General features: G+C 44.2%; 1 protein-coding gene across 1 annotated transcript; it reads right to left on the reverse strand.

The window, feature by feature from the left end:
* Positions 1-14,926: 14,926 nt before the first annotated feature.
* Positions 14,927-20,422, reverse strand: GPR78 (G protein-coupled receptor 78; the record flags this gene model as incomplete). Its single annotated transcript, XM_082482379.1, has 3 exons — positions 14,927-15,164; positions 19,048-19,161; positions 19,755-20,422. 3 exons carry the CDS (start codon positions 20,420-20,422, stop codon positions 14,927-14,929), a joined length of 1,020 nt encoding a protein of 339 aa, XP_082338505.1.
* Between the last annotated feature and the right edge of the window lie 472 nt (positions 20,423-20,894).

A 20,894-nucleotide genomic window follows, 5' to 3' on the forward strand; every position in this document is an offset into this window, starting at 1 on the left:
ATTTTCATATGAAATCCTTTCTTAAACTTTTTTCCCCCTCTATGTAATCTCCCTCTCTGACCTAGGTGTGAGTGCTGAAAGGTCAAAGTGCCAGCGAGTGGAGATACCAAGGTGTAAACTGCAAGGTCTAAGTGTCAGCGACCGGAGAGACTTGGATGTGTTTGTATTTCCCGAGTGAAGGTAATCCTGCGTCCCCGCGTGTGCATGCACAGTTTGCCAGCAAACTTCAGCCTGGCTCAGCAGGCAAGCGGGAGAAGACTCGCATCTGGAAAGACTCAAGGTCGGAATCAGTGGCTGGGTAAGGGGCCCAGGGTGCAGACATGGCCTGAGAGCTTGTGCTGATATTTGGGGGATCTGTGAATGCGAGCGCACATGTCAACCCAGAAAGTGGGAGCACGTGTGTTTTCACTAGTGAACCCCAAACCTGAACAGCCAGAGAGGGGCAACAGGACTGGGCTCTCCGCACTTAACGTTTATGCGGGTGCTGTCGGCAAAGGCAGGGCTTGTCCGGCATCGTGCACGTGGGACTCAGCCTCGCTGCCGGCTGAACCTGCAATTGGGAACAGCAGTAGCTGCAGCCACAGTTCTGGGGCAGAAAGACCCCTGGGTGTCAGAGCACACCCAGGAAGAGGGAACCCCCAGGTCCCGATTGCCTGGATCTGGCACCCACAAACATCACATCCTTAACAAGCTGCACTGCCCCAACTGAATAAAGCCCTCAGCTGCTGGCCTCCAAAAAGCTCCAAAGTTCTGTTTCTCAGCTTCCACGGACCTTTTAGATTCAAGCAGGATATCTGGCTGGCACCAAGATAAAAAATTTACAGTGCAAATAGGGTAGATGGGGGCCTAAGAATGACATTAAGGTAATTCGCAACAAAGGTAAATTTATCAGCTTGTCACCACCATCTATAAACGTTTCCACGGTTGCATGCTGTAAGGCACGAAGAACAGAAGATCTGGAAGGGTTGTTTCATTTACTCTTACCTTAGATCACTTGTTCTGTTCCTCCTTTCCAACCTAAGCTTTATAGCCTGTCTTTCTGCGAAGCTCTGGCCATTCCCCTGCACGTGGTTGCCTCCTCTGGGTACCCCGGTAGACCTGCACCTTCCTGAGGTTCAGCTACTGCTCCTCGCATCCATACAGTATTTCCATTCATCCAGTTTGGCTATTTTTCAGCCCATTATTAGTACTCTGTGTATGTCACTCGCCCTTCTTATATGCTTGTTGTGTGCAAACACCGACTATATCAAAGATGACTGCTAGCAGGTATTACACAGGTGTACAACCAAAACCTAAAAGAATTAAAAAGCATCCAGGGAAAGGATGGGTGGGAATAGAGGGACTTCCCCACCTCTACCTTTTCATTTCTGGGCTTTAGTAAACCTTGTAGGCTCTCCAGGGAGCCGACATCAAGTTGTGGTTTAGGCTTAAATATGATATATTCACTCCAATTCTAAAAGAATCTTAAAAGTGAACAAACAAGATCCCAGAGTGATGAGCAGCATCAACTGGGTTTAATCATTTGCACTTGAATCACTACAATAAGGTTAAGTTAGAGAATTTTACTAGCTTTTATCACAGATTACCTCCTTTCTGGTCAGACCTTTCTGTCAGCCTGCAGTCCACAGTACAGCAGCAATCCAGAAATCCTCAGACAGGACTAAATACCAAAACTGGTTTATGTCTTTGGCACGTACTCAAAGGGGGATTAAATACAGTGCATTCTCATGGTTCTTACTATTGTCAGAGAAATTTAGTGGAGGGATATATCAGACTCAGGCTGGTTTTCATTACCTGGTTCTTTTTATTTTGGCTCTGCTGAGGAGGTTGAACCACAAACAGAAGCAGTGCCGTCTAGATAACTGTTTTCTGAAGGACACAAACAGACTGAGAGCGGATCAAAATGCTACTTTATGTCTTGTTATTCTGTCCCTCACTAGGTGCTAGTGAAGTTGGCAGGATGCTCTATGGCAGCCCATCACCCCTGCTCCAGTGCAAAGTCAGCAGGCATAGTTTTAGAACTTCACAGTAGATCAAATTAATCCAGGAGATATTTTCATTTGCGTGGCAGAATCCGATCCCCAGCCTGCTTCCCCCCCCCCCCCCCCTTTCAGTTTCTGAAGAACAGGGCAGAGAAGAGGAGCTGCTCCCAGGACAGACAGAGAGTGAATTAGCAACTTCCTGCAAAACCATAGCAACTTTTTTTTTTTTAAAAAAGCAACAAACTAGTCTACCTGTCTTTGCAAGGCCTTATCCCCCTGTGCCCTGATTGTGCTTCATGCAACAGCAGAGATCTGAGAAAGGCCCACAAGGGCTTCTCTCTCAGCTTCTGGGTGCTAAGTTACAAGAGGAAAACACTTTTTTTTTTTTCTAAACAAATATTTCTAATTCAAAGTAGCATGCATGCGGATAAGAGAAACGGCTATTTTACTATAAAGATACACAGACTATTCCGAGCTCTGCATTTGTTAAGAGGAGCAGATATTTTGGGATGTTTCTCTGTGCCTTCTGGGACCATCTACGTTACGCTTGTGGAGCTTTTAACTTCCTCACAGAGAATTTTTTCAGCAGTGCCTTTTATCTCAACTTTCAGTTTGTTCCCTGTATGACCCAGAAGATTAAACCAGCTTTAGAAACTACCACACATAAACATTGAGCGCCAGAAATTTGATGGAGAGACTAAAAGTAGAGAAAAAGACCACACAAACAGTTTTCCTACACTGTACCCTAAAAGTTTAACCTAGAATGGATCATGGACTGCAACTTTCTACATGTCTCAATTACTTCACAAATTCCCTGTAGCCTCTAACAGTTATTTTTGATCATTATTGACCAAGTGCGTATTTGTACCAGCTCACTAAGGGAGGAGGAGTAACGTTCTGGTAGACCTCCCCAGAGGGAACCAGCCTAGCCATACTCCAAAAATTAAACTTCCTGCAATGGCTCCAAAATTGGACTTCAATTATTTTCTCTTTATTTTTGGTATTTTGGCATGTTTTGCCAACTTCTTTCCCCCAGCTTTTCCTCATATGCTGGGAAAAAAAAGCAAGCAATGAGTGGGTGGGGTTTTTTTTCCACCCCTATTGATATTAGCGTCACAGATATTTCTTTTCTCCTTGTTTAAACATAAATGTTAAAAAAAAATAATAAATGCAGCTCTTGAAAAATATTTAAATCATTTAAATTCAATACAAGTACTGCCAGTGGTAATTAAATTCTGTTTTCATCTTCTGACTCGCCACAGATTAACTAAGTCAATGACCCACAAAATTAGTTTCTTATAGCACTTCCAGGTGATCCACTGAATTGATCCTATCATAATGCAGAGAAATGCAATTAAAGCAGGAGAAGGCCTTACCATCCCAGAAAGATTCATCTGAATATATGCCTTTCTTTTAGCATACCCTTCATATGATCTCTGTGCCTGCTTAGGCTAGCCAGTAAGAAATGAAGCCACTCAGAAAGTTTCTTTTGATGACAGGAGAAAATGATGTCTAGTTAAAATTCAGCCATGATCAAAGGCACAAGTGATACAAAAAACTGGAAGGGAACCTGGCACCAGATGGTAGAACAAGACCACAAAGGGACAAAAGTAATAAATACGATTCTGTATCCAGGAGAACACGTGCAAAATAACATGCACCGATCACCAAGCCCTGCTATAAGCACACAATATTATTTAAACTTAGTCATTAAAAAGATAGAACTGACATGAGGACCTTGTTATCCTCTCAAAGGCTGCCTCTTATTACTCCCACATGTGAAGTAACAAAGCAGGATTACTGCTAAGGGGTTACTGGTAATGCATTTTGCGGTTATAGTTCAAGATGAGGCCCAAAGGTGACTCTGCCCGACTCCCATAAAGCAAGAAAAATAACACAAATCAGTCAGTGAATCACAGAACTGAATATATAACGGCTACAAGGAAAAAGAAGTGTGCTCAAAAAAGATCTGTGCTGAGAACTAAAGGTCTTTCTCTTCTTCTGATCACAGATGGAGTATTAAAAATTAATGTAAGCTCCACCAGAAAAGAACTTGACAGTCCTATTTTAAGACTCATTTCACTTTATCTCTTTTCCCTGTCTCACAGAACATTAATGCCAAAACATTCAAAAGAAGTCCTCTAGGGCTTGCTTTGCACATTCACAGAGGTGCTGGGAAGCATTTTGAAAAAGTGACTTTGAGTGCTTTAGTTTGTCGATACCTGATGGGGGAAACGCTTAACAGAGCCCGGTTTCTCACAGGCAGATCCTTGGCACTTTCCAAAAAATCAGGCCCTCCAAGGCTGACACTCTCCAGGAAACTCCGACAGCAAGGACCAGGAGCCATTTTGGAGGACAGTGGCATGAGAGGTCCGAGGATTTCAACCTGACTTTCAGAAATAAACTCCCAAGTCAAATCAAGACCCAAGCCTCACAAAGTCAGGAGAAATAGGCTGTTAAACTAGTTAAAACCGGATGTTTTAAAAGGTATTTAGGCACTTTAAAATTACATATCGGTATACCGAGTGTCTACGTCCAACTAAATGTCTGGGCCATGATAATTTTTAAATGTCTTAAGATTTGTTTTCTATATGAAGGTTCCAAGTCTTTAGAGTGGTACAGCGCAAGTTTCCCCTAAATATAGAGTCTTTTGGCAGATGAGGAATTTTAGTTCAGTTTTTATTTTCTTTCATTCAGAGAGTTTACAAACCATCAGTGGAAACTACAGAGACCAATATAAAACAATTGTAGGGTCCATTTTTTCCAGACAACCTTTGGAAGACATTATCTCTAGGCTGTGGTGTTCAGGCGAGCTCCACTTGCCGCGCTCAGACTGTCCTTTGGGACAATTCAGCACATCTTCAAAGACCAGAGGTGCAGGATAAGGATAGCAAAGGTGGAGACCATCCTTGGGATCATGCAGGATCCCGTGCAGCCATCGTATTTGGCAGCACGATACCCTGCCCCACAGAGGCATCATCACAAACAGCCTGCCTGCTCTACAGAGACCCAGCTAACCTCAGAGCTGTTCTCCCACCTTTATCAAAGTCTACATGGGCGCGTAGACTACGTGGCCATGCCAGACCCCGATGCAACATCTCATTAAATTATTTCTAAAGAAAGTCATTAGTTCCTGGATATGGGTATCTATTTCAAATATAGGGGGGTCGGTAGCTCAGAGCTGCCTCGTATAACTTGTTCCAGGATTCAGCTAGAGTCCCGCGCAGCACTGCCACATGCCACTCTTCTGTAATGTTATTGTGCATCCAATGACATTAAAAGCACGAGTGTTTTCATTTCAGCAAAAGCATTAACAAATTGGAAGGGATTTGGAGAATGGTAACAAATAGGATGGGGGCTTAAGCGTTGACTCATCGTGAGAAATAGTTTGAGCTACTGAATATGGGTTTTACTTGGCCAAATAATGACTAATTGGATATTCAGGAGTTATCTACAAGTATTTCAAGTATGCAAGATGCTTCTGAAAAAGTAAGTTGTATAGGATAGGCCAAGCCACAGTTATGAGAGGTCAAGAGAGCAGGAACGGGCAGTCAGGGAGAGTAAACAAAAGGCTATAGGGTCCCAAATACCAGCCACAGGCTAAACTCTGGGAACAGCTCCATCAATTAGTCAAATCCTTCTCCCTGCTTTAAAAAAAAAAACAACAATAATTTGGATTAAAACCTCTGCCAGTGTAAACTCATGTAGTGCTACTGATGTCATGGTGTGGCTCTGGTTAAAGATCTGATCCAGAACTGCTAAGTTTTTTACAGATGTGAAAAGTGCCATATCATCCACACATCAACCTAAACTCTGTGTGAGAGGTTTCTTCGCTCCTTCAGCCTACAAGGCCCTTAGCAGCTCAAAAGCTGTCACTGCTTGTCCTAGCCACGCCGTTAGCTCTCTAACCTACCGTGACAGTGAGCTCCCTATGACAATGGGGAATTTGTATTTTTCTAATTTCCCCCAACTATTCCTTTTGCTGAGTTATCATCCTCTACTCTTTTACTGTGATTAGGGAACTAAAAAAGAACCAGCAGCTCATCAAAAAGATTAACTTTACTTGTCAAAATTAGTCAGGGCCTTCCTTTAAACCACTGCTAAGCAGAACACCTTTGGAGCACAGATATCCAGAGAAATACCTCCAGGAGCTGGATTTTTCCATTTTCCTACAGATTATCGTGCTAGGCACAGCTCTCAATAGCTCCTTCTTTCTCCTTGAAGTAAACTACATTGCACCAGGAAGCTAGTCCAACCTCCAGCTTTCCTCTGTGAGGCAGTCAGGATGTCAAGAAACCTTGCTAGCTCAGAGCAAGCCATTTACATACTCCACCTTACGCTGGACCTGTTTAGCTTCAAGTTGCCAAGCAACAGCTACCCTCAAGACTCATCATATCAATGCAGCAGCAGTATGGGAAATTACAAGGCAAAAGGTCCTGGGATCCATTTATCTGTTTGGGGTTTGTTTTGTTTTTTTTTTCCCCCGCAAGTTCGTATCATGTACAATTGGAAGTCAAAAGGTGACTGACACTCGAAGGGCTGAACCCGAGAGCATCAGCATTGGAAATAGAGGCTGTGAGCTGCCAGGGCAATAACAGACATTCAGCCGTTGCAGAACAAGCCTGGAGAAACCCACTATGCACCCGCATTAGGTAGGTTGCATTTCCATCCAATCTTCCCTTCACGAGGCTTATTGGGACAGTAGGTGGGAAATGTTCTTGAAGTTCCAAAAATAAGAATTTTATTTTTATGAGGAATTCATGCTGAACACCTTGATTCGGCCATACATGGATATCAGGTAATTTTATCTGAAAGTGAAAATGTGACAGTAGTCATATCGCTACTCTCTGTGTGCCACCGACTGCAGAAATTGGTAGGCTGTAATCCCAAGGGACAAAATAGATTCAGTAAGATTCTTGGTTTGATTCCTTTGCCTGCTTGCTTTGTTGAGCACAAAAAAGTGAGCCACACAGCTTTCTTTCTAGTTTATTTAATTTGCATATTACAATCCTGCTCAGCTGCACAAAATGAAAAACTGAAAAAGCTGTCAGTGGAAAACTAATTAAGAAAAAACCGCACAACAACAACAAAACCCGCAGAAAACCAAAGCCACGGGGGGGGGGGGGGGGGGGGGGAGTGAGAATGCCTCAACAATAGCCTGAGGGAATGCATCAAGAAAATAAAGGGTCTGAATAGCCTGGCTTTTAGGTGACACAAGAAACCAGAGGGCGGGTAGAGAATTTAAAAGGTGATGAAGGTGGAAGAAGCATGGGGATTGACTGAGCTTCCAGCAGTTCCAAAAGGGAGCACTGGCTAGCAGAGATACAAAGAGCAAATGCTGCAGTTCCTGTGCCTGTTCAGCTCTAAGCCCAGAGATGAAACTATTTGAGTAGATGGGAATTTATGAATAATGAGAATAAACAGGATCTTTAAGAAGGAAGGAACAAACGCTGGATTTGAATCACTTCTCAGAACCACTCTCATAGTGCTCCTCTGGTTCTAGAAGAAAGGAGCTTACAAGTGTCAGATTCAGTTGGTTGGAGTGATTGTAGACGCTCAGCAAGCCACAGGTATCCATCAGAGAGAGGAGAGCAGGAGTATACAGAGAGAGACACGAATGAGAAAGCTTAGGGGAAAAACAGGGCTCAGAGGTGTAAGCAACTGTCAGAGGACTGGAGTGCAGCTTCCCCTATAGCCATACTATCTGCATTTTCAGTCTGCTCAATATCTTTATGTTAGCATTTGAAGAAAAACTTACACCTTCCAGATTACATTTCTCCTCAATGCCATTAATGTACTTTGCTAGGATATACAAAAATCCAAGGATTTTTTTTTTTTTTAATGCGATTCATTCAGTGAACAAACTTTTTAACTGAGCTGGTCTTAAAGGGTCTTTGGAAAGATTTATGCAAATTCAGACTTAGACTCTACTAATGAAAACCCTCAAGTAAAATCTTGGCTTACCTCTACCTGAGGTCAGTGAAGCCAGGATCTTACCCTTAACATATTTTCCCCTTCAGTTATGCCTCTGCCCACTAACAAAACGAGTGGGATGTAACACATCGATGGGGTATAAGCAGCCCTCAGAAGAGGAGCAGGAGCATCGTCACCCCAATTGCAACAAGGGCCCTACCCACACAACTTCAGCATCATGTACACGAAGTCCATGCTCTCTCATATATTGCATCTCACTCTTGTTTGACCAGAGGGATAGCAGGACTCCTTTCTATCCAGCCTCCAGCCTGGCCCAAAGTAACATTCTACAAGAAGAGAGATCCCAGCCTGAGCTCTCACACCCAGAGAAGACCATTGAAGCTCCATCTAGAAGCACATAAAAGGGAGCTGTGGCTTAAACATATGCAGCTGTGTTTATGAGTAACAGTTTTCTGTCAGTCTTTTTTACACAGTGATGGCGTGGCAAGCTCCTCAGGACGACAGGAGGAACATCTTGTGCTTGTATCCTAAATAGTTTTCTCCTGGAAATTCAGCTCCACTGTCAACTCTGAGGTATCCCCAGCCATCATGGGAAGCACGTTTTTAAATGCCCGAGAAACTTTGAGCAAAAGATCAGCAGACAGATTCAGGATGAAAGCGTTTGTCTTCCATTCCCAGGTATCTACTAAACCCTGTTTCATGCAGTTTGATCCTTTCTTGGCCATGTGGTCTTTCATCTGTCTGCGCCTCAGGTCTCCTGAAAAAAAAGCAGTTCTAGTACTTCCCTGGCTTCCAGCTAGGTCGTAAGAATAAAAAGATAATGAAGTATTCAGACTACCGTGTGGGGAACCCAAAAGATATTTTAAACGCCTAAAAGCAGGCTTCATCATCAGCAACAACAACAATAAGAGTCTGATTAGCTGGAAAGCTAACTTTCAAGCTGAAAGCAGTCTGAACTATGCACCTGTAAGGAGTGATCAGCAGTTATTCGTAAAACAAAGGACCGGTATCACCAATCGACAGTTTCTTTTAGCGTGGATAAGGACAAGTACGAAACAGAAGCCCTAAAACATGTTTAAATATTCTCGTGCAGATGCGCACACAAACCCAATCTCTGGTCCCATGCCATGGACCAAGGGCATGGAGTAATTTATTGGGTTTCCATAAAACATTCTGAAAATGTGCCTCAGGGCTGACAGCTGCAAGCAAAGACAACAGAGTGGCTGGATATGTAAAGACAGGAATTATAAAAGTGAAAAGAAGGTGGTAATGAGCCTGGCACTTAAGGTCAGGCTCCACTGAAATACAATTAGAGTGCTAAGCCTTCAGTTGAGGAAAAAAAAAAATGTTCGAACTGAGAAAGTGAGTTAAGTAAAGCTACTCTAAGGTTAGGCATGAAGAGCAGGGGTATTCTTGGAAAGCATTTCAAGATTTCAATCAATTTGGTTTAGAAGAGGAAACTTGGAAACTTAAACGCATGCTGGATAGTTTGCTCCAAATTTGCTGGATACACACCTGTATATGCCGTGTGCAAGCAGCAGGATGCAGCGAAAGGGCTGAAACACGCACAACATAACTTCGGTTATGTCCCAAAGGGAACATTTTTGACTTTTGTTTGGAAAGTCTTTACTGTCCACAGTAGGCTGCTCAGCAACTTGCACTGGCAATAGGTGACAGTCGATTGGGCTCAGAAATGAAGATGCTTCAGTTATAGTTTATAACATTTCTGAAGGCACCTGGTTAAAGAAGTGGTGTGAGTGGACTGGAATGATCTGTAGTTTTCAGCACTCAAAAAATACCTTTAACCGTATGGACCCTATGACATTTAACATACATTCTTTACAAGATGTTTCATTTGCATAGAGAACGTATGAGAAGCCTGGCTGGGAGCAACTCCTGGTTCATGCATTGCTCGCTCACAGAAAAGAGCAGAAGCACCTAGTTTGCATCATGCACCCTTATGTCCTGGGAAGGTAAACCTGCTGGTAAAGGGAGAAGAGCCAGAGATATGCAGAAATGGCACTGGTTATTTGGTCTGTGTCACATCCATAAGCCAGAAGGAAAAGCAGCTCCAGCTCAGAGAAGGAGCTGGTTGCATATACTGTGCCAGGTGACATTTTGCTCTCCCAAGCTTCTGGCACTGAAAGATATTCATATATTTACAACCTTTCTTAAGGTCATCTCTGCTGTGTCTCCAGCTGAGCCATTAAATATTAATTGGACCTGCTTTCCAAAAATAAAAAGCAGAACTCTAATTTACTTGTGTAATTAACACCTCCCTCAAACCAGGTGTCCTCCTGAACCAGACCGAACAAGCCATTTGCACTTCATAATCCTGAAATATGCTACCTGCTTTTGAGACGAACACACACTTGCTTGTTCATTCTGCACGCACAAGTGCACATAACTATTTTGGGGAAACGAAGCCTCAAATACAACAGAAAATATTCCCTCTAGGTGATGTTGTCAAACATTCCCACTTACACAGGATTGTTCTCTTCAGTTTGGATTTTTTGGGTTTTTTAAGCACTTTACCTGGATGAGTTTGAACATCCTGTCACAGGTCATTTTATTCAACAAGGTTCAATGCTGCTAAATTTCTCAAGGAGCTCAATTTTTAACCCATCGTTGTAAAGAGCACAACCACTTTCTGGTCCTATAAGAGCAGTTGCATTAAAGAACTTTGGTTCCCACATCCTTAACCACGTAATAAGCCTAACATTGCAATTAGCTTTGAAATGTAAGTTCAGTACAACCGTTACTCATATAAAGACAAGGTAAATATGTGTTCAGTAATCACTGAGCCGCACAGATTATTTGCAGAAGTTTAATAGGTGCTGGTTTACCCAGATGAATAACATGCCTGCTATTCAATGAGGCTAACAATTTTGTGGAGTGACACAGAACCGGAGGTCCTCATTGCTCAGCTGCCATCTAAGCTCAGAGACACATAAGCTTTCAGTGTCACACAACTCAAAAAAACCTAGTTTTGTTTTTTGCACTTGGAGTGAAGCACATGCGTCTCATCAGGATTTAGCGGGTTGGGATCCAGCTCCTACCTAAGCCTTTTGGGAATCTGTAGTCTAAGTACTGCTTCGCCTTTATTGCCTCAGAAACTCGGTCTGATTGTCAGTCTCAGAGCTTACCCGCAATCTAGGTGCTAGGCAAAAAAAAAAAAAAAAAAAAAAAAAAAGTTTCTATTTTCTTTGGAAGAGGTGACTGTCTCATAAATAAATGTCAGAGCACTCACCTGGGAAGCGGAGCACGTAGACTCTCTTCCTGCTTCTGTAAAGGCAGATTCAAAACTCCATCCTGGATCTCACCAGAAAATACCAAAATCATCAGGCTTGGAAACACTTTGGTGGAGGTGTATTAAGAAGAACACATTGAAGTTTAATGTCACCATAACCTCATGGACTAATTAAAGGTTTGTTTTTCTGCAGAGTTTGTACTTTGACTACCATTGGGATGAAGGGGTCACCCAGGGAAAGTGCAGTCCTCAACTCCAGACTCTGCATCCAAAATACAAGTTTGGAGGATAGGAGAAGACTTTTTTGCTGATTCAGATTGCAACCAGGAACTTTTTGAGTCCCGCTGCTACTGCTCTGAGGAAATGATGCTTCTCTTGCATACTCTTAATGACTCACCATCGTTTTTCCTAAGCAGCCACAGGTGAGTGACAGCTCCTTCTGCTAGGGAAGTCATCCTATCAGGCAGTTCCCACTGATCCTTCTGGCATTTCCAACTCTGCAACACATCTGCCAGGTATTTGTCAGTCTCTTGTCTCCCAGCAAAAGCAGAAAATCCAGATAAAGTTTCCTGGAGCACTACCTTTGAGTTGGCAAGAGCGTGTCAATGGCAAGATGCCATTTTGGATACCACACTTCGGCTTTTTTGGAAATCTTCTGATCCAAACTAAACCCTACCGTCAGGACTACATATCCAACGTTTGTTTTATCTAAAACGTTAGTAAGAAAGAATCCACAACCTTGCCACCTCTGGTGAATGCTCCTATCTCACCCCCAGTATGGCTCTAAATCCTTTGATCCTTTTTGCAGCTTCCCCCAAAAATGGGGGCAAAATGTCATTTCCCCCTACCTCTTCCTATCCCCGAATAAGCCCGAGCGTGGCGAATGAAGCACCAAGCTAAGAGGAGTTTAGCCTACACCGGGAAGCTGGGGGAATGAAACCGAGACCTCTCACTGAACGCTTCCTGCTGGGTTAGAAGAGCAGAGCAAGCCCTCCTCTGGCGGGCAGCGGGTGGGGAGAAGAAGGGAGAAAGAAAAATTTACCTGCGGAGCTGGCTGACCATGCCGAGCAGAGGAAGATGCCTTCTGGTAATGCTAAACAAGGCACTTAACCTTCATTGCAAAAGAAGACCAAGGGGACTACAGCTGTCCTCACCCTTCCTTAGTTTCTGGTGTCTTTACATTTGAAGCATAGTGTAGACTTTAGCTTCCTAGTTCTCTATGGAAATTAAATCTAAAAGATGTCCTGGAACACCCAGCACAGGCTCCCCTGTGCTGTTTCCCTCCCCGCCCCCTGCATCCAGACCTAAACACCTCTGGACATGTTCAATGCTTTGTGAGGTTGAGCGGTATTGTAAAGCGTGTGCATGACAACACCCTCAGCTGGCACGAATAAGCTTCATCAATTAACTTAATAGCAGATGTAGCAGTTTAGTTATGTCCTGTATTATATCTTTAAAATGTGGCTTATAGTTTAATAACGTTAGAAGTTTATTACTGTAGTAGCTTTAAAGTTTCTTATTTTTTTTCTCCTCTGCTATTTTCTTGACACTAGGATAGAAAAAATCAAAGTAAAGCTTTATTTAATTTGTATGTCTTGGAGGTGACAATTTAATACATTTAACTGTATGTAACATATTTCTTTCTTAAAGTGAGCACCATTTTGTTTAGGAAGGCAAAGGTAAGCTAACAATTGTAGGTATCATTAAACTCATGTTTGTTCACAGATAAATGCTGTAGTCTATCAAAATGTTTTGGCGCAAAACTGACTAAAAATAACTGAAAATTTAGCATCCGTCCCACCCCCCACAGAGATATCTGGTCCTTATGTTGCAGCTGAAATGAAAGACTGCAGCATCAAGTTTTGTAGCGACGTGGCAGAGGGGGGAGGTATGTGGAGGCAGACAGGAAGATAGTAAAACTGGAAAGATTCCATAGACAACTTTTTTTTTTTTCTGAAATACTGTATTTACACAAAATTGGAGAGAGTACAAATACTTTACTAAGAAGACAAAACCATTATAGTACATTCAATTTAAACACAGGCAGAACTATAGATGCAAAACACAGAGGCCTAAGGTACTTGCATGGCAAAAAAACAAAAGAAAAAACAAGCATCTGAAAGGCCTCAGAGATTAAAAGCAGGAAATAAGGAACATTATTTGTTACGCAGCATCACTTTTCCTTGACTTCAATGGGATTGCAATAAGGTGCTCTCCTTCTTCCTCCTCGTGGATGGCGGGAATAACCCTCTCAATGTGCTGACTGCTCATCACTGATTTTACAAAACAGTTAAGCGTGTACCTAATTTTCAGCATAGGAACAGAGCCATTAACTTCAAAGGAAATTATATTTGTGCCTAATCACATGCTTATATGCTTAGTTTGACCAGGAAGAGCCTTCTCAATGCTTAATAGGGTCGAGTCCATTGTTACATAAAAAATAAGTGTTCTTTACTGTCTTCTTTCTTTTCTTTTTTTTTTTTTCCTTAAAATATATTTTAGGATTGCTTTAATTTTCCCCTTATGTACTTGATTAGAAAATAGTAGTTTATTGAATGCCATAGAATATTTTGAATCATGTCTTATATAATCAAAGGAATATTGTTCAAAAATAATTCCCACATTTTTCAAAAGCCTGTTTAGATTTAAAAATAAATAAAAGAGAAAAATACCTATAATAATAAAGCAGCTTTGTGTTTCTGGGCATTTGGCAGCAGGTCTGTTATAATATTTCTCAGATATCTCTTGGTATCAATTAAAATCACCAGATCGATTGATCATTATAAAAGAAAAGATTGTACAATATTATTACAATGCACCAAATATAGCCAATGCATGAAATATTTTACACATTATATATCCCTTAAAAAGAATTAATATATTTTAGCCTGTTCTTTAAAAACAGATAGCTTCTGAAGTGATATATCTTAAACACAGTGGTATCTGTCACTTCTACTCTCTAAGTGATTTCTTTTTTCTGAATAAAAGCTTGTTTGAATAGGACTACTAGCTCAGTGATGGAACTACAGTGCTATTTAACTAAATTCCATATATGTCTTCGTTACTGTTGCTGCAATTATTGTAATCACATACCACCAAAGTGCTAAATATTAGTAACTCAGATATGTGGACTTTGGTTATGCTTGATAGAATACTGGCATATCAAATATATGTACCACTTCCTAAAGGCTATGTTACAATCATGATGCCTAGTAATAAATAATAATAATAACAATCTCAGATTCAAAGTGCTGACCCATATCACTCACTTGAGGCACCAATACAATAAATCAATCAATTAAAAGACTTATTTGTAATATTTGAGACTAACGGAGCAGATCCAGGGCTGCCGATTTACATGCGCAGCACGGAGGACTCTGAACCTCTCCTTCCAACCTAGGGATTCCTCTGGTCCCAGAAGACGCTGGAATATCACATCTGATGTGGGACGCTCCAAAATGTACCAAGTCTTCAGACATGAAACATTAAAAGCTCTCTAGGCTTCTCTAAAGCCTCCAAAGGCTCTCTTAAAACCCCTCAAGCCTACTCCATTCACTCAGGGACAAGGCTTTGCCGTATATTGTACTTGGCTGCAGACCAGGGAAGAGCCTTTCATGAAAGTCCACAATGAAATGCATCGCATTAATGCAGCTTTCACACCCTGGAGACATTGTCACCACTGTCAGCATGAGAGAGAAAAGGCAGCTTTCCAGCAGCAGCAAACCCCTGTCTCACTGGAAGGGGAATGCTTTTCACGTCGTTAGTTTGTTCTGTGCAAGCAGTAATCGTTTTCGGTGTCGAGAGAGCTGTTGTACCCCGATGAGGGATACAGGTCCCTCTTAAGTATCCTATTGACGATGTTGATCAGAACTTTTTTGTATTGTTGACGTAAAAGCGAGTAAACAAATGGATCTGATGCAGCCTTACTGTAGGTGAGGCACTTGCTTATAACTCCCCAGTAGTAATTTATGGTAACAAAAGGAAGGAGCTCTATCAACCTGTTAAACATTAAAGAGAGACGGAAACACTTGAGTGTTATATTCACACTGAGCCCAGTGCTAAACTCATGCTTCATGAAACATTAAAGCAACACTTATTTTCTTACAGTACACGGTCCCTGCAGGAGAAGGGCCCTGACTCCTTGGATTCAACAAAGGCAAAGGGAACTTTTCTACTAAGGCCACTGGGAGACAACAATCATTCTCTCTATAGAAAGAGAGAAAAAGTGTGTTTTCAATGTTAATGCTCCTGTGTATTGGAGATAAGAAAGTGCTGCAGTTTGTTGCTCATTTTCTGAATTTAGAGACTTGTGCTAGTAAGAGGACAAAATCTTGGTGACATAATTGGCTACCCCTCTCCCATGGCAAGCTTGAGATAGACACATGTGATTTGGGGCATCCAGGCTCACTCAGCTCAGTTGCCTCAGTACAGCTCTATAGTGACACTTGCGACATTTGGGCATAACCCCCTTGGCATCAGGCTGCTGCTCCTGGAAGTTGTGGGTCTCGTCAAGCTCCTGTGCCATATCTGCCCAACTATGTAGAGGTTTTGGGTACTATGCAGCGTCTCAAATGACACCAGAAACCTGGTCTAGATCACTGAATCCACCCCCTCAGATACAGAACAGTGAATCTGCATTACACCACTGCTGTGAATCCAAAGAGGCTTCATGTTAGACTGTTGTAGTATGAACACACCACGGCAGTGTCTCCGAGAGATTTGGGTGGCACCTGCAATCCCATAGTATGCTTAGGAGCACAACTGCGTCTACTTACCTGGGAAAGTTTCTGCGTGCACTTGGCTGACCGCTAGTTTGGCCAAAGAAAACAAGGAGACAACACTTTTATCATCATTATATGACCAGCCAGCTGTCTCTGGACCTGTGTCTCCCAGTCTGTGCTTCACGGATGATTAGTGGCCTCAGCACCTCAGTTGAGATGGGTGTATTAATCATGGGTGCAGAAACTGCAACTAAGTTACACAATTTTTCCACAGAAGTGAGAGCAAACCTCCAGACTATTCCACCAAGTGTCTGGCGTATACCTCATCGGCAATGGGAAAACTCTCCAGGAAGGTGGAAAGAACAGGGTGAGAAGTTTTGATTATTTGTACATCTTTTGTGAAACTTTTTGCAGGAGCAAGAGTATACTATCTTGCTATATTCATTCCGGAAGAAAAAAAAAAAATACCGTGAGATAAACCAGCCCTTTTCTGTACCCTAAAACGTTTCTGTTTGAAGATGTAAGATCAGAAGCTTCCTCAAGGCTTGAAGAACCTTTGGCCTCTTTCCAAAGTGCAGAGTTCCCAACTTGCAGGGAGTTGACTTTTGAAGCTGTTCTGACCCCTCCGCGTAGAAATGCTGACTTACCCACACTAGGACTGAACATGGCAACAAGTGGTTCAACTCTGACAGGAAAATTTCTCATTTGTATACGTAAAAGTGAAATCATTCCTATGGCAAGTGCATTTAAAAACCTGATGACTTCTGTTTGAAGCTGCTCGGAAAAAATTCCAGTGAATTCAAAACAGAAAGCACATGAAGACACAAAATGTGAGGAATAATAAATAAACATACAATAAATGACACTTGCTCCATGGTTGCTTAGGTTTATCCCATCCTGTATATCATCCTAATACAAGAAATATGCATTTGATATTTACACAATTGATGTTTTTATAAAGAAATAAGAAGAGTAAGGTATCTTTCAGTCGTGGAAACAGGTGTATTACTATGTGTTCCTTTAGTGTATTATGGGCCCAAACATAATTGCACTGAAACCAACGGAAGAAAAGTTACACAGTTTTTAATAAGATAATGGGCCCGGCCAAATCAAGTCAGCCTTAGAAATATCCATCTGAATGCATCTTAGTATCATTTTCTTCTTTTCAGTGCTGTTACAGAAAAGATGTAATTCATCTGTCGGCTCTTAGTGAACAGACGAATATATTGCTAATGATCATAATCTCATTCATATTTCTAAAATGAGGAGCTCACAGTGCAAACTGAGTCACCAGGCCAAAGAGAAGGAAAACAGAGGAGGAAATCTCTCACATTACCTCCATAGAGATTACTTTAGTGCCACCCCTCTGAAAAACAGAATAGGGGAGGAATACAGAAACGGGCATGGCAGCAAGTCCTCCAAACGCACTGCCACCAACACCTTTTATTTAGTGCTGCCTGGACACTGTCTTGCCTTTGGGACAAAGAGCCTTTGAGGATGTCCTCCCCAAATACTTCCCATTTTGCTTTCACTGAACCACCTCGGGTGTTTGTGCCTGAGACAGCAGCTGCGCCTTGACACACACATTTATATAAACCAACCCTCAGTCTTCGCTCTAGTGACACATGAGGTACCAGTTTGTCACACATAGAAAATGCACCATCTCACAGTTGCCAAATGCAAGGTCTGAAAAAGGAAGTCACTTTTGTTTTAGAAGTTTATGAGGAATGCCTTCACCCTGAAAAATGTGGCAATGCTGAAGTTTGCTGAGCTTGGTAATGTTCAGATGGAAAGAAGATGGCAAAATCCACTTTGCTCAATATAATTATATCCTGATTATGGCAAAAGTGAATAGAAAATGACTCAGAATGTACTGAACAGTGATCAATTAACCTTTTAACTCTGTGATGTAATGTTAATATTTGTAATAATCCTTTCAACTGCGGGGAAAAAAATGCAGTTATCTAGGCAATCAGTCAGGAATCCCTTTCAACATATAAATGGGAACTGAAAGAAATGTCATCCGAAAGGTTAAAAAACATTGCCATTTTTGTGCAACTGGCCTCAATCTGTCCCTCTACCCATGTAAGAAAAGGGCAATTACAGTGATCATAAGTGGCCTATATGTATGTGACTGTGTAAGATCAGTGCTCTAAAGCTGGCCAATTTCTGTAAGCTGGTGTGGCTGCCGACGCTGGCAGCTTGGCAGCAACCTTGAGAAAGCTGTCACCAGGGTGGTTTTGCAAAGACTAGTGAACCTTCCTCGACAGAAGTCAGTTCTCTACAAGTGTGTCTTGAACACACTGTGAAATGGGAGATATTTTAAAAAATCACTGGTGAAAGATGTAGCTCATTTCAGTTTAGAGATGAAAGGCTAAATGCTGAGGTGCTGCAACTCAGTAGAGGTACATTGGCTTCCAGCTCACTGATTTATGCAAGATTTAAAAATAATAACCATATGTTGTATAAAGACTATGCAAGTACGGAATGAGAATGATACATGACTATTTAAAAAGGTGCAAGCCACCAGGGTGGATGCCAAGGATTCTGACCAGTTGAGGAGCATGATATTGCCTATACATTTTATTCTCGGTTTTCCTGGGAGTTGACTCTCACACCTCATCACAAGGCCCTGCCGCACCATTAGCAATATATTTACAGACATTAATGTTTCCAGACACAAAGCTTATCTGACAAATTATCAGCCTGGATAAATTTAAATTATGTCACCTCAGCTTCTAATAGCAGCAAGTTTGGCCTTATGCCTTAAAAAAAAAAAAAAAAAAAAAAAAAAAAAAGACCTGAGATAATCAGGAAAAGCTGTCTGCTTTCTTCTCTATTACTCTGGTTGTGCTAATAAGGAAGGGTGGCGAGTCTTTTAAATTGCTTTCAGCTCCCACTGGCATGTAATTAATTCCTGGTACTTGTCCTAAAAGCCTCTTGCTCTTGGCAGAGGCGCCCAGACCTGGCTGCAAGGAGGAAAGGAGAGCCAGAGGCTGCCCAGGCTTTGCCCGGCGGGATGGACGTGCGGGCAGGGACGGCCCCGAGTCTTCGCCAGGCTCTGGCACCCCAAAATGAACTGTAGTCCCCGCCGGGTACTTGCGCATCAAGAGGGCATACCGCTCTCGGGAAGTCCCCCACCCCAACAGGCGATACTAACCTGGTGATAATGTAAGGACCAAAACAGATCACGAACGACCCTATAAAAATACTGATTTTCTTGGTAGCCCGCTGCCTCCTCCGTTTCTGCTCGTTAAGACAGCGCTGCTTCACACTGCAAAGGGAAAAGAGCAGCCGGTGGGTTAAGGCAAGAAGCGAGGAGGCGAGCTGTGAGCCCGGGGGGCGAGGGGAAGGACCCGCTCCCGGCCGGAGAGCCCCTGCCCCGGGGAGGGGAGGGGGGGACAGCCCCTGCGCCGGCCGGGGACGGAGGGGGCAGCTCCCGGGGGAGGGGAGGGAGGGCAGCCCCGGCCCCGGAGAGTGGCAGCTCCCGGGGATGGGGGGGCAGGGTAGCCCCTGCGCCGGCCCGGGACAGGGGCAGCTCCCGGGGGAGGGGGGGGCAGCCCCGGCTCCGCCGAGCCTGCGGACGATCGCACTCATGGAAGCAGCGGGTCCCTGTTAAAGGGAGTTCGGGCGAGTGGGAGCACCGGGCGAGCGGGACTAGGATTTAAACAAAGCAGGCTACACATGCATCGAACCACCGTCTTCAGCACTATAAGCAGCGTCTGAAACTAGAGGCAGAAGGGTTGGCCATGTGGCTGGGGCAGGCAGGGGCGCAGGAAAGGGTGCCGGGGAGGCAGGACATCCTCTCCGCCCGGGGTACCTACCGCGAGTGCCCCGGGGCTGCGAATAGGAACACGCAGGCATTACCTGGGGTGGATATCCACCAGCAAAACCAGAGTCTGCATGGTAATAATGTCTATCCGCTTGCAGTGGAACCGGGCAACTTTCAACACCTTTAAATAGGTGAAACACAAGATCACCAGCGACAGCATGAAACTGGTGGAGTGAAAGACGATGGTGAACACTGTAAACCTCCTCCGCTCCGTCTCTTCCTTCAGGTGCAAGGTGCAAGAGGCATAAACGTTGCTGTAATCTACCCACGAGTAAAACAAGGATACCAAGGGGAACGTGAGGGAGTGGAGCCACGAGTAGCCCATGAGTATCACAGCGTCCTTATACCGCATCTTGCTGGTGTAGCTTAAGGGGAACACCACGGCAATCCATTTGTCGATGCTGAGCGCTGCCATGCTCAGCATAGTGTTGGAAGTCAGGAAAGTTTCCAGGAAACCCACCGCTTTGCAGACGCAGCCCCCGAGGGGTTGCTGGTTCCTCAGGATGCCCAGCAGGGTAAAAGGCATGTTCAGGACGGTGAGGAGCAGGTTGCAAAAGGATAAGTTCACCAGGAAAACCCCGGCGACCTGCTTGCGGATCTCCGTACTGTAGACGAAGCATAGCAGCACCAGGAGGTTGGAGAGCAGAGAGACGACCAGCACCAGCACGAGGAGCAACGCCAGCAGCACGCCTGCCAAGTCCATCTCTCAGCGGGTCGCCTGGAGCGGGCGAGGGCAGGAGGAAGCGGGCATCCGAGCCGGCACCGCAGCCTCGCCTGCCGCCGCCCGCGGCCGCCCGCGCATGTTGCCGGCGGCGCGGGCCGGGGCGCAGGGGCCGGGGGAGCGGGGAGCGGAGCCGGGGGCAGCGGGGTGGGGGGAGAGGAGCAGGGGGCGGGGAGCGGAGGCGGAGGAGCAGGGAGAGGGGCGAGGGGAGCGGGGCTGAGCGGCCGGCCGCGGCAGAGGGGAGAGGACCCGCGGGGGAGAGCGGCCGGGGTTCCCCGATAGCGGTGCCAGGCAGCGGGGGAGCGGGGTCCGGGAGGAGTGGGGCCGGAGGCGAGGGTGAGTAGGGGGGGAGGTCGGGGCAGCCGGGGACCGAAGCGGGAGCTAAGCGGGTCCGGGGCGCCCGGCAACCAGAGCTGGGGCGGGGGGGAGCGGGGAGCCGGGGCCGGTGAAGCGG

This window comes from Vanellus vanellus, assembly GCF_965231255.1.
Source record: "Vanellus vanellus genome assembly, chromosome: 4".
In the NCBI taxonomy this organism is placed as follows: Eukaryota; Metazoa; Chordata; class Aves; order Charadriiformes; family Charadriidae; genus Vanellus; species Vanellus vanellus.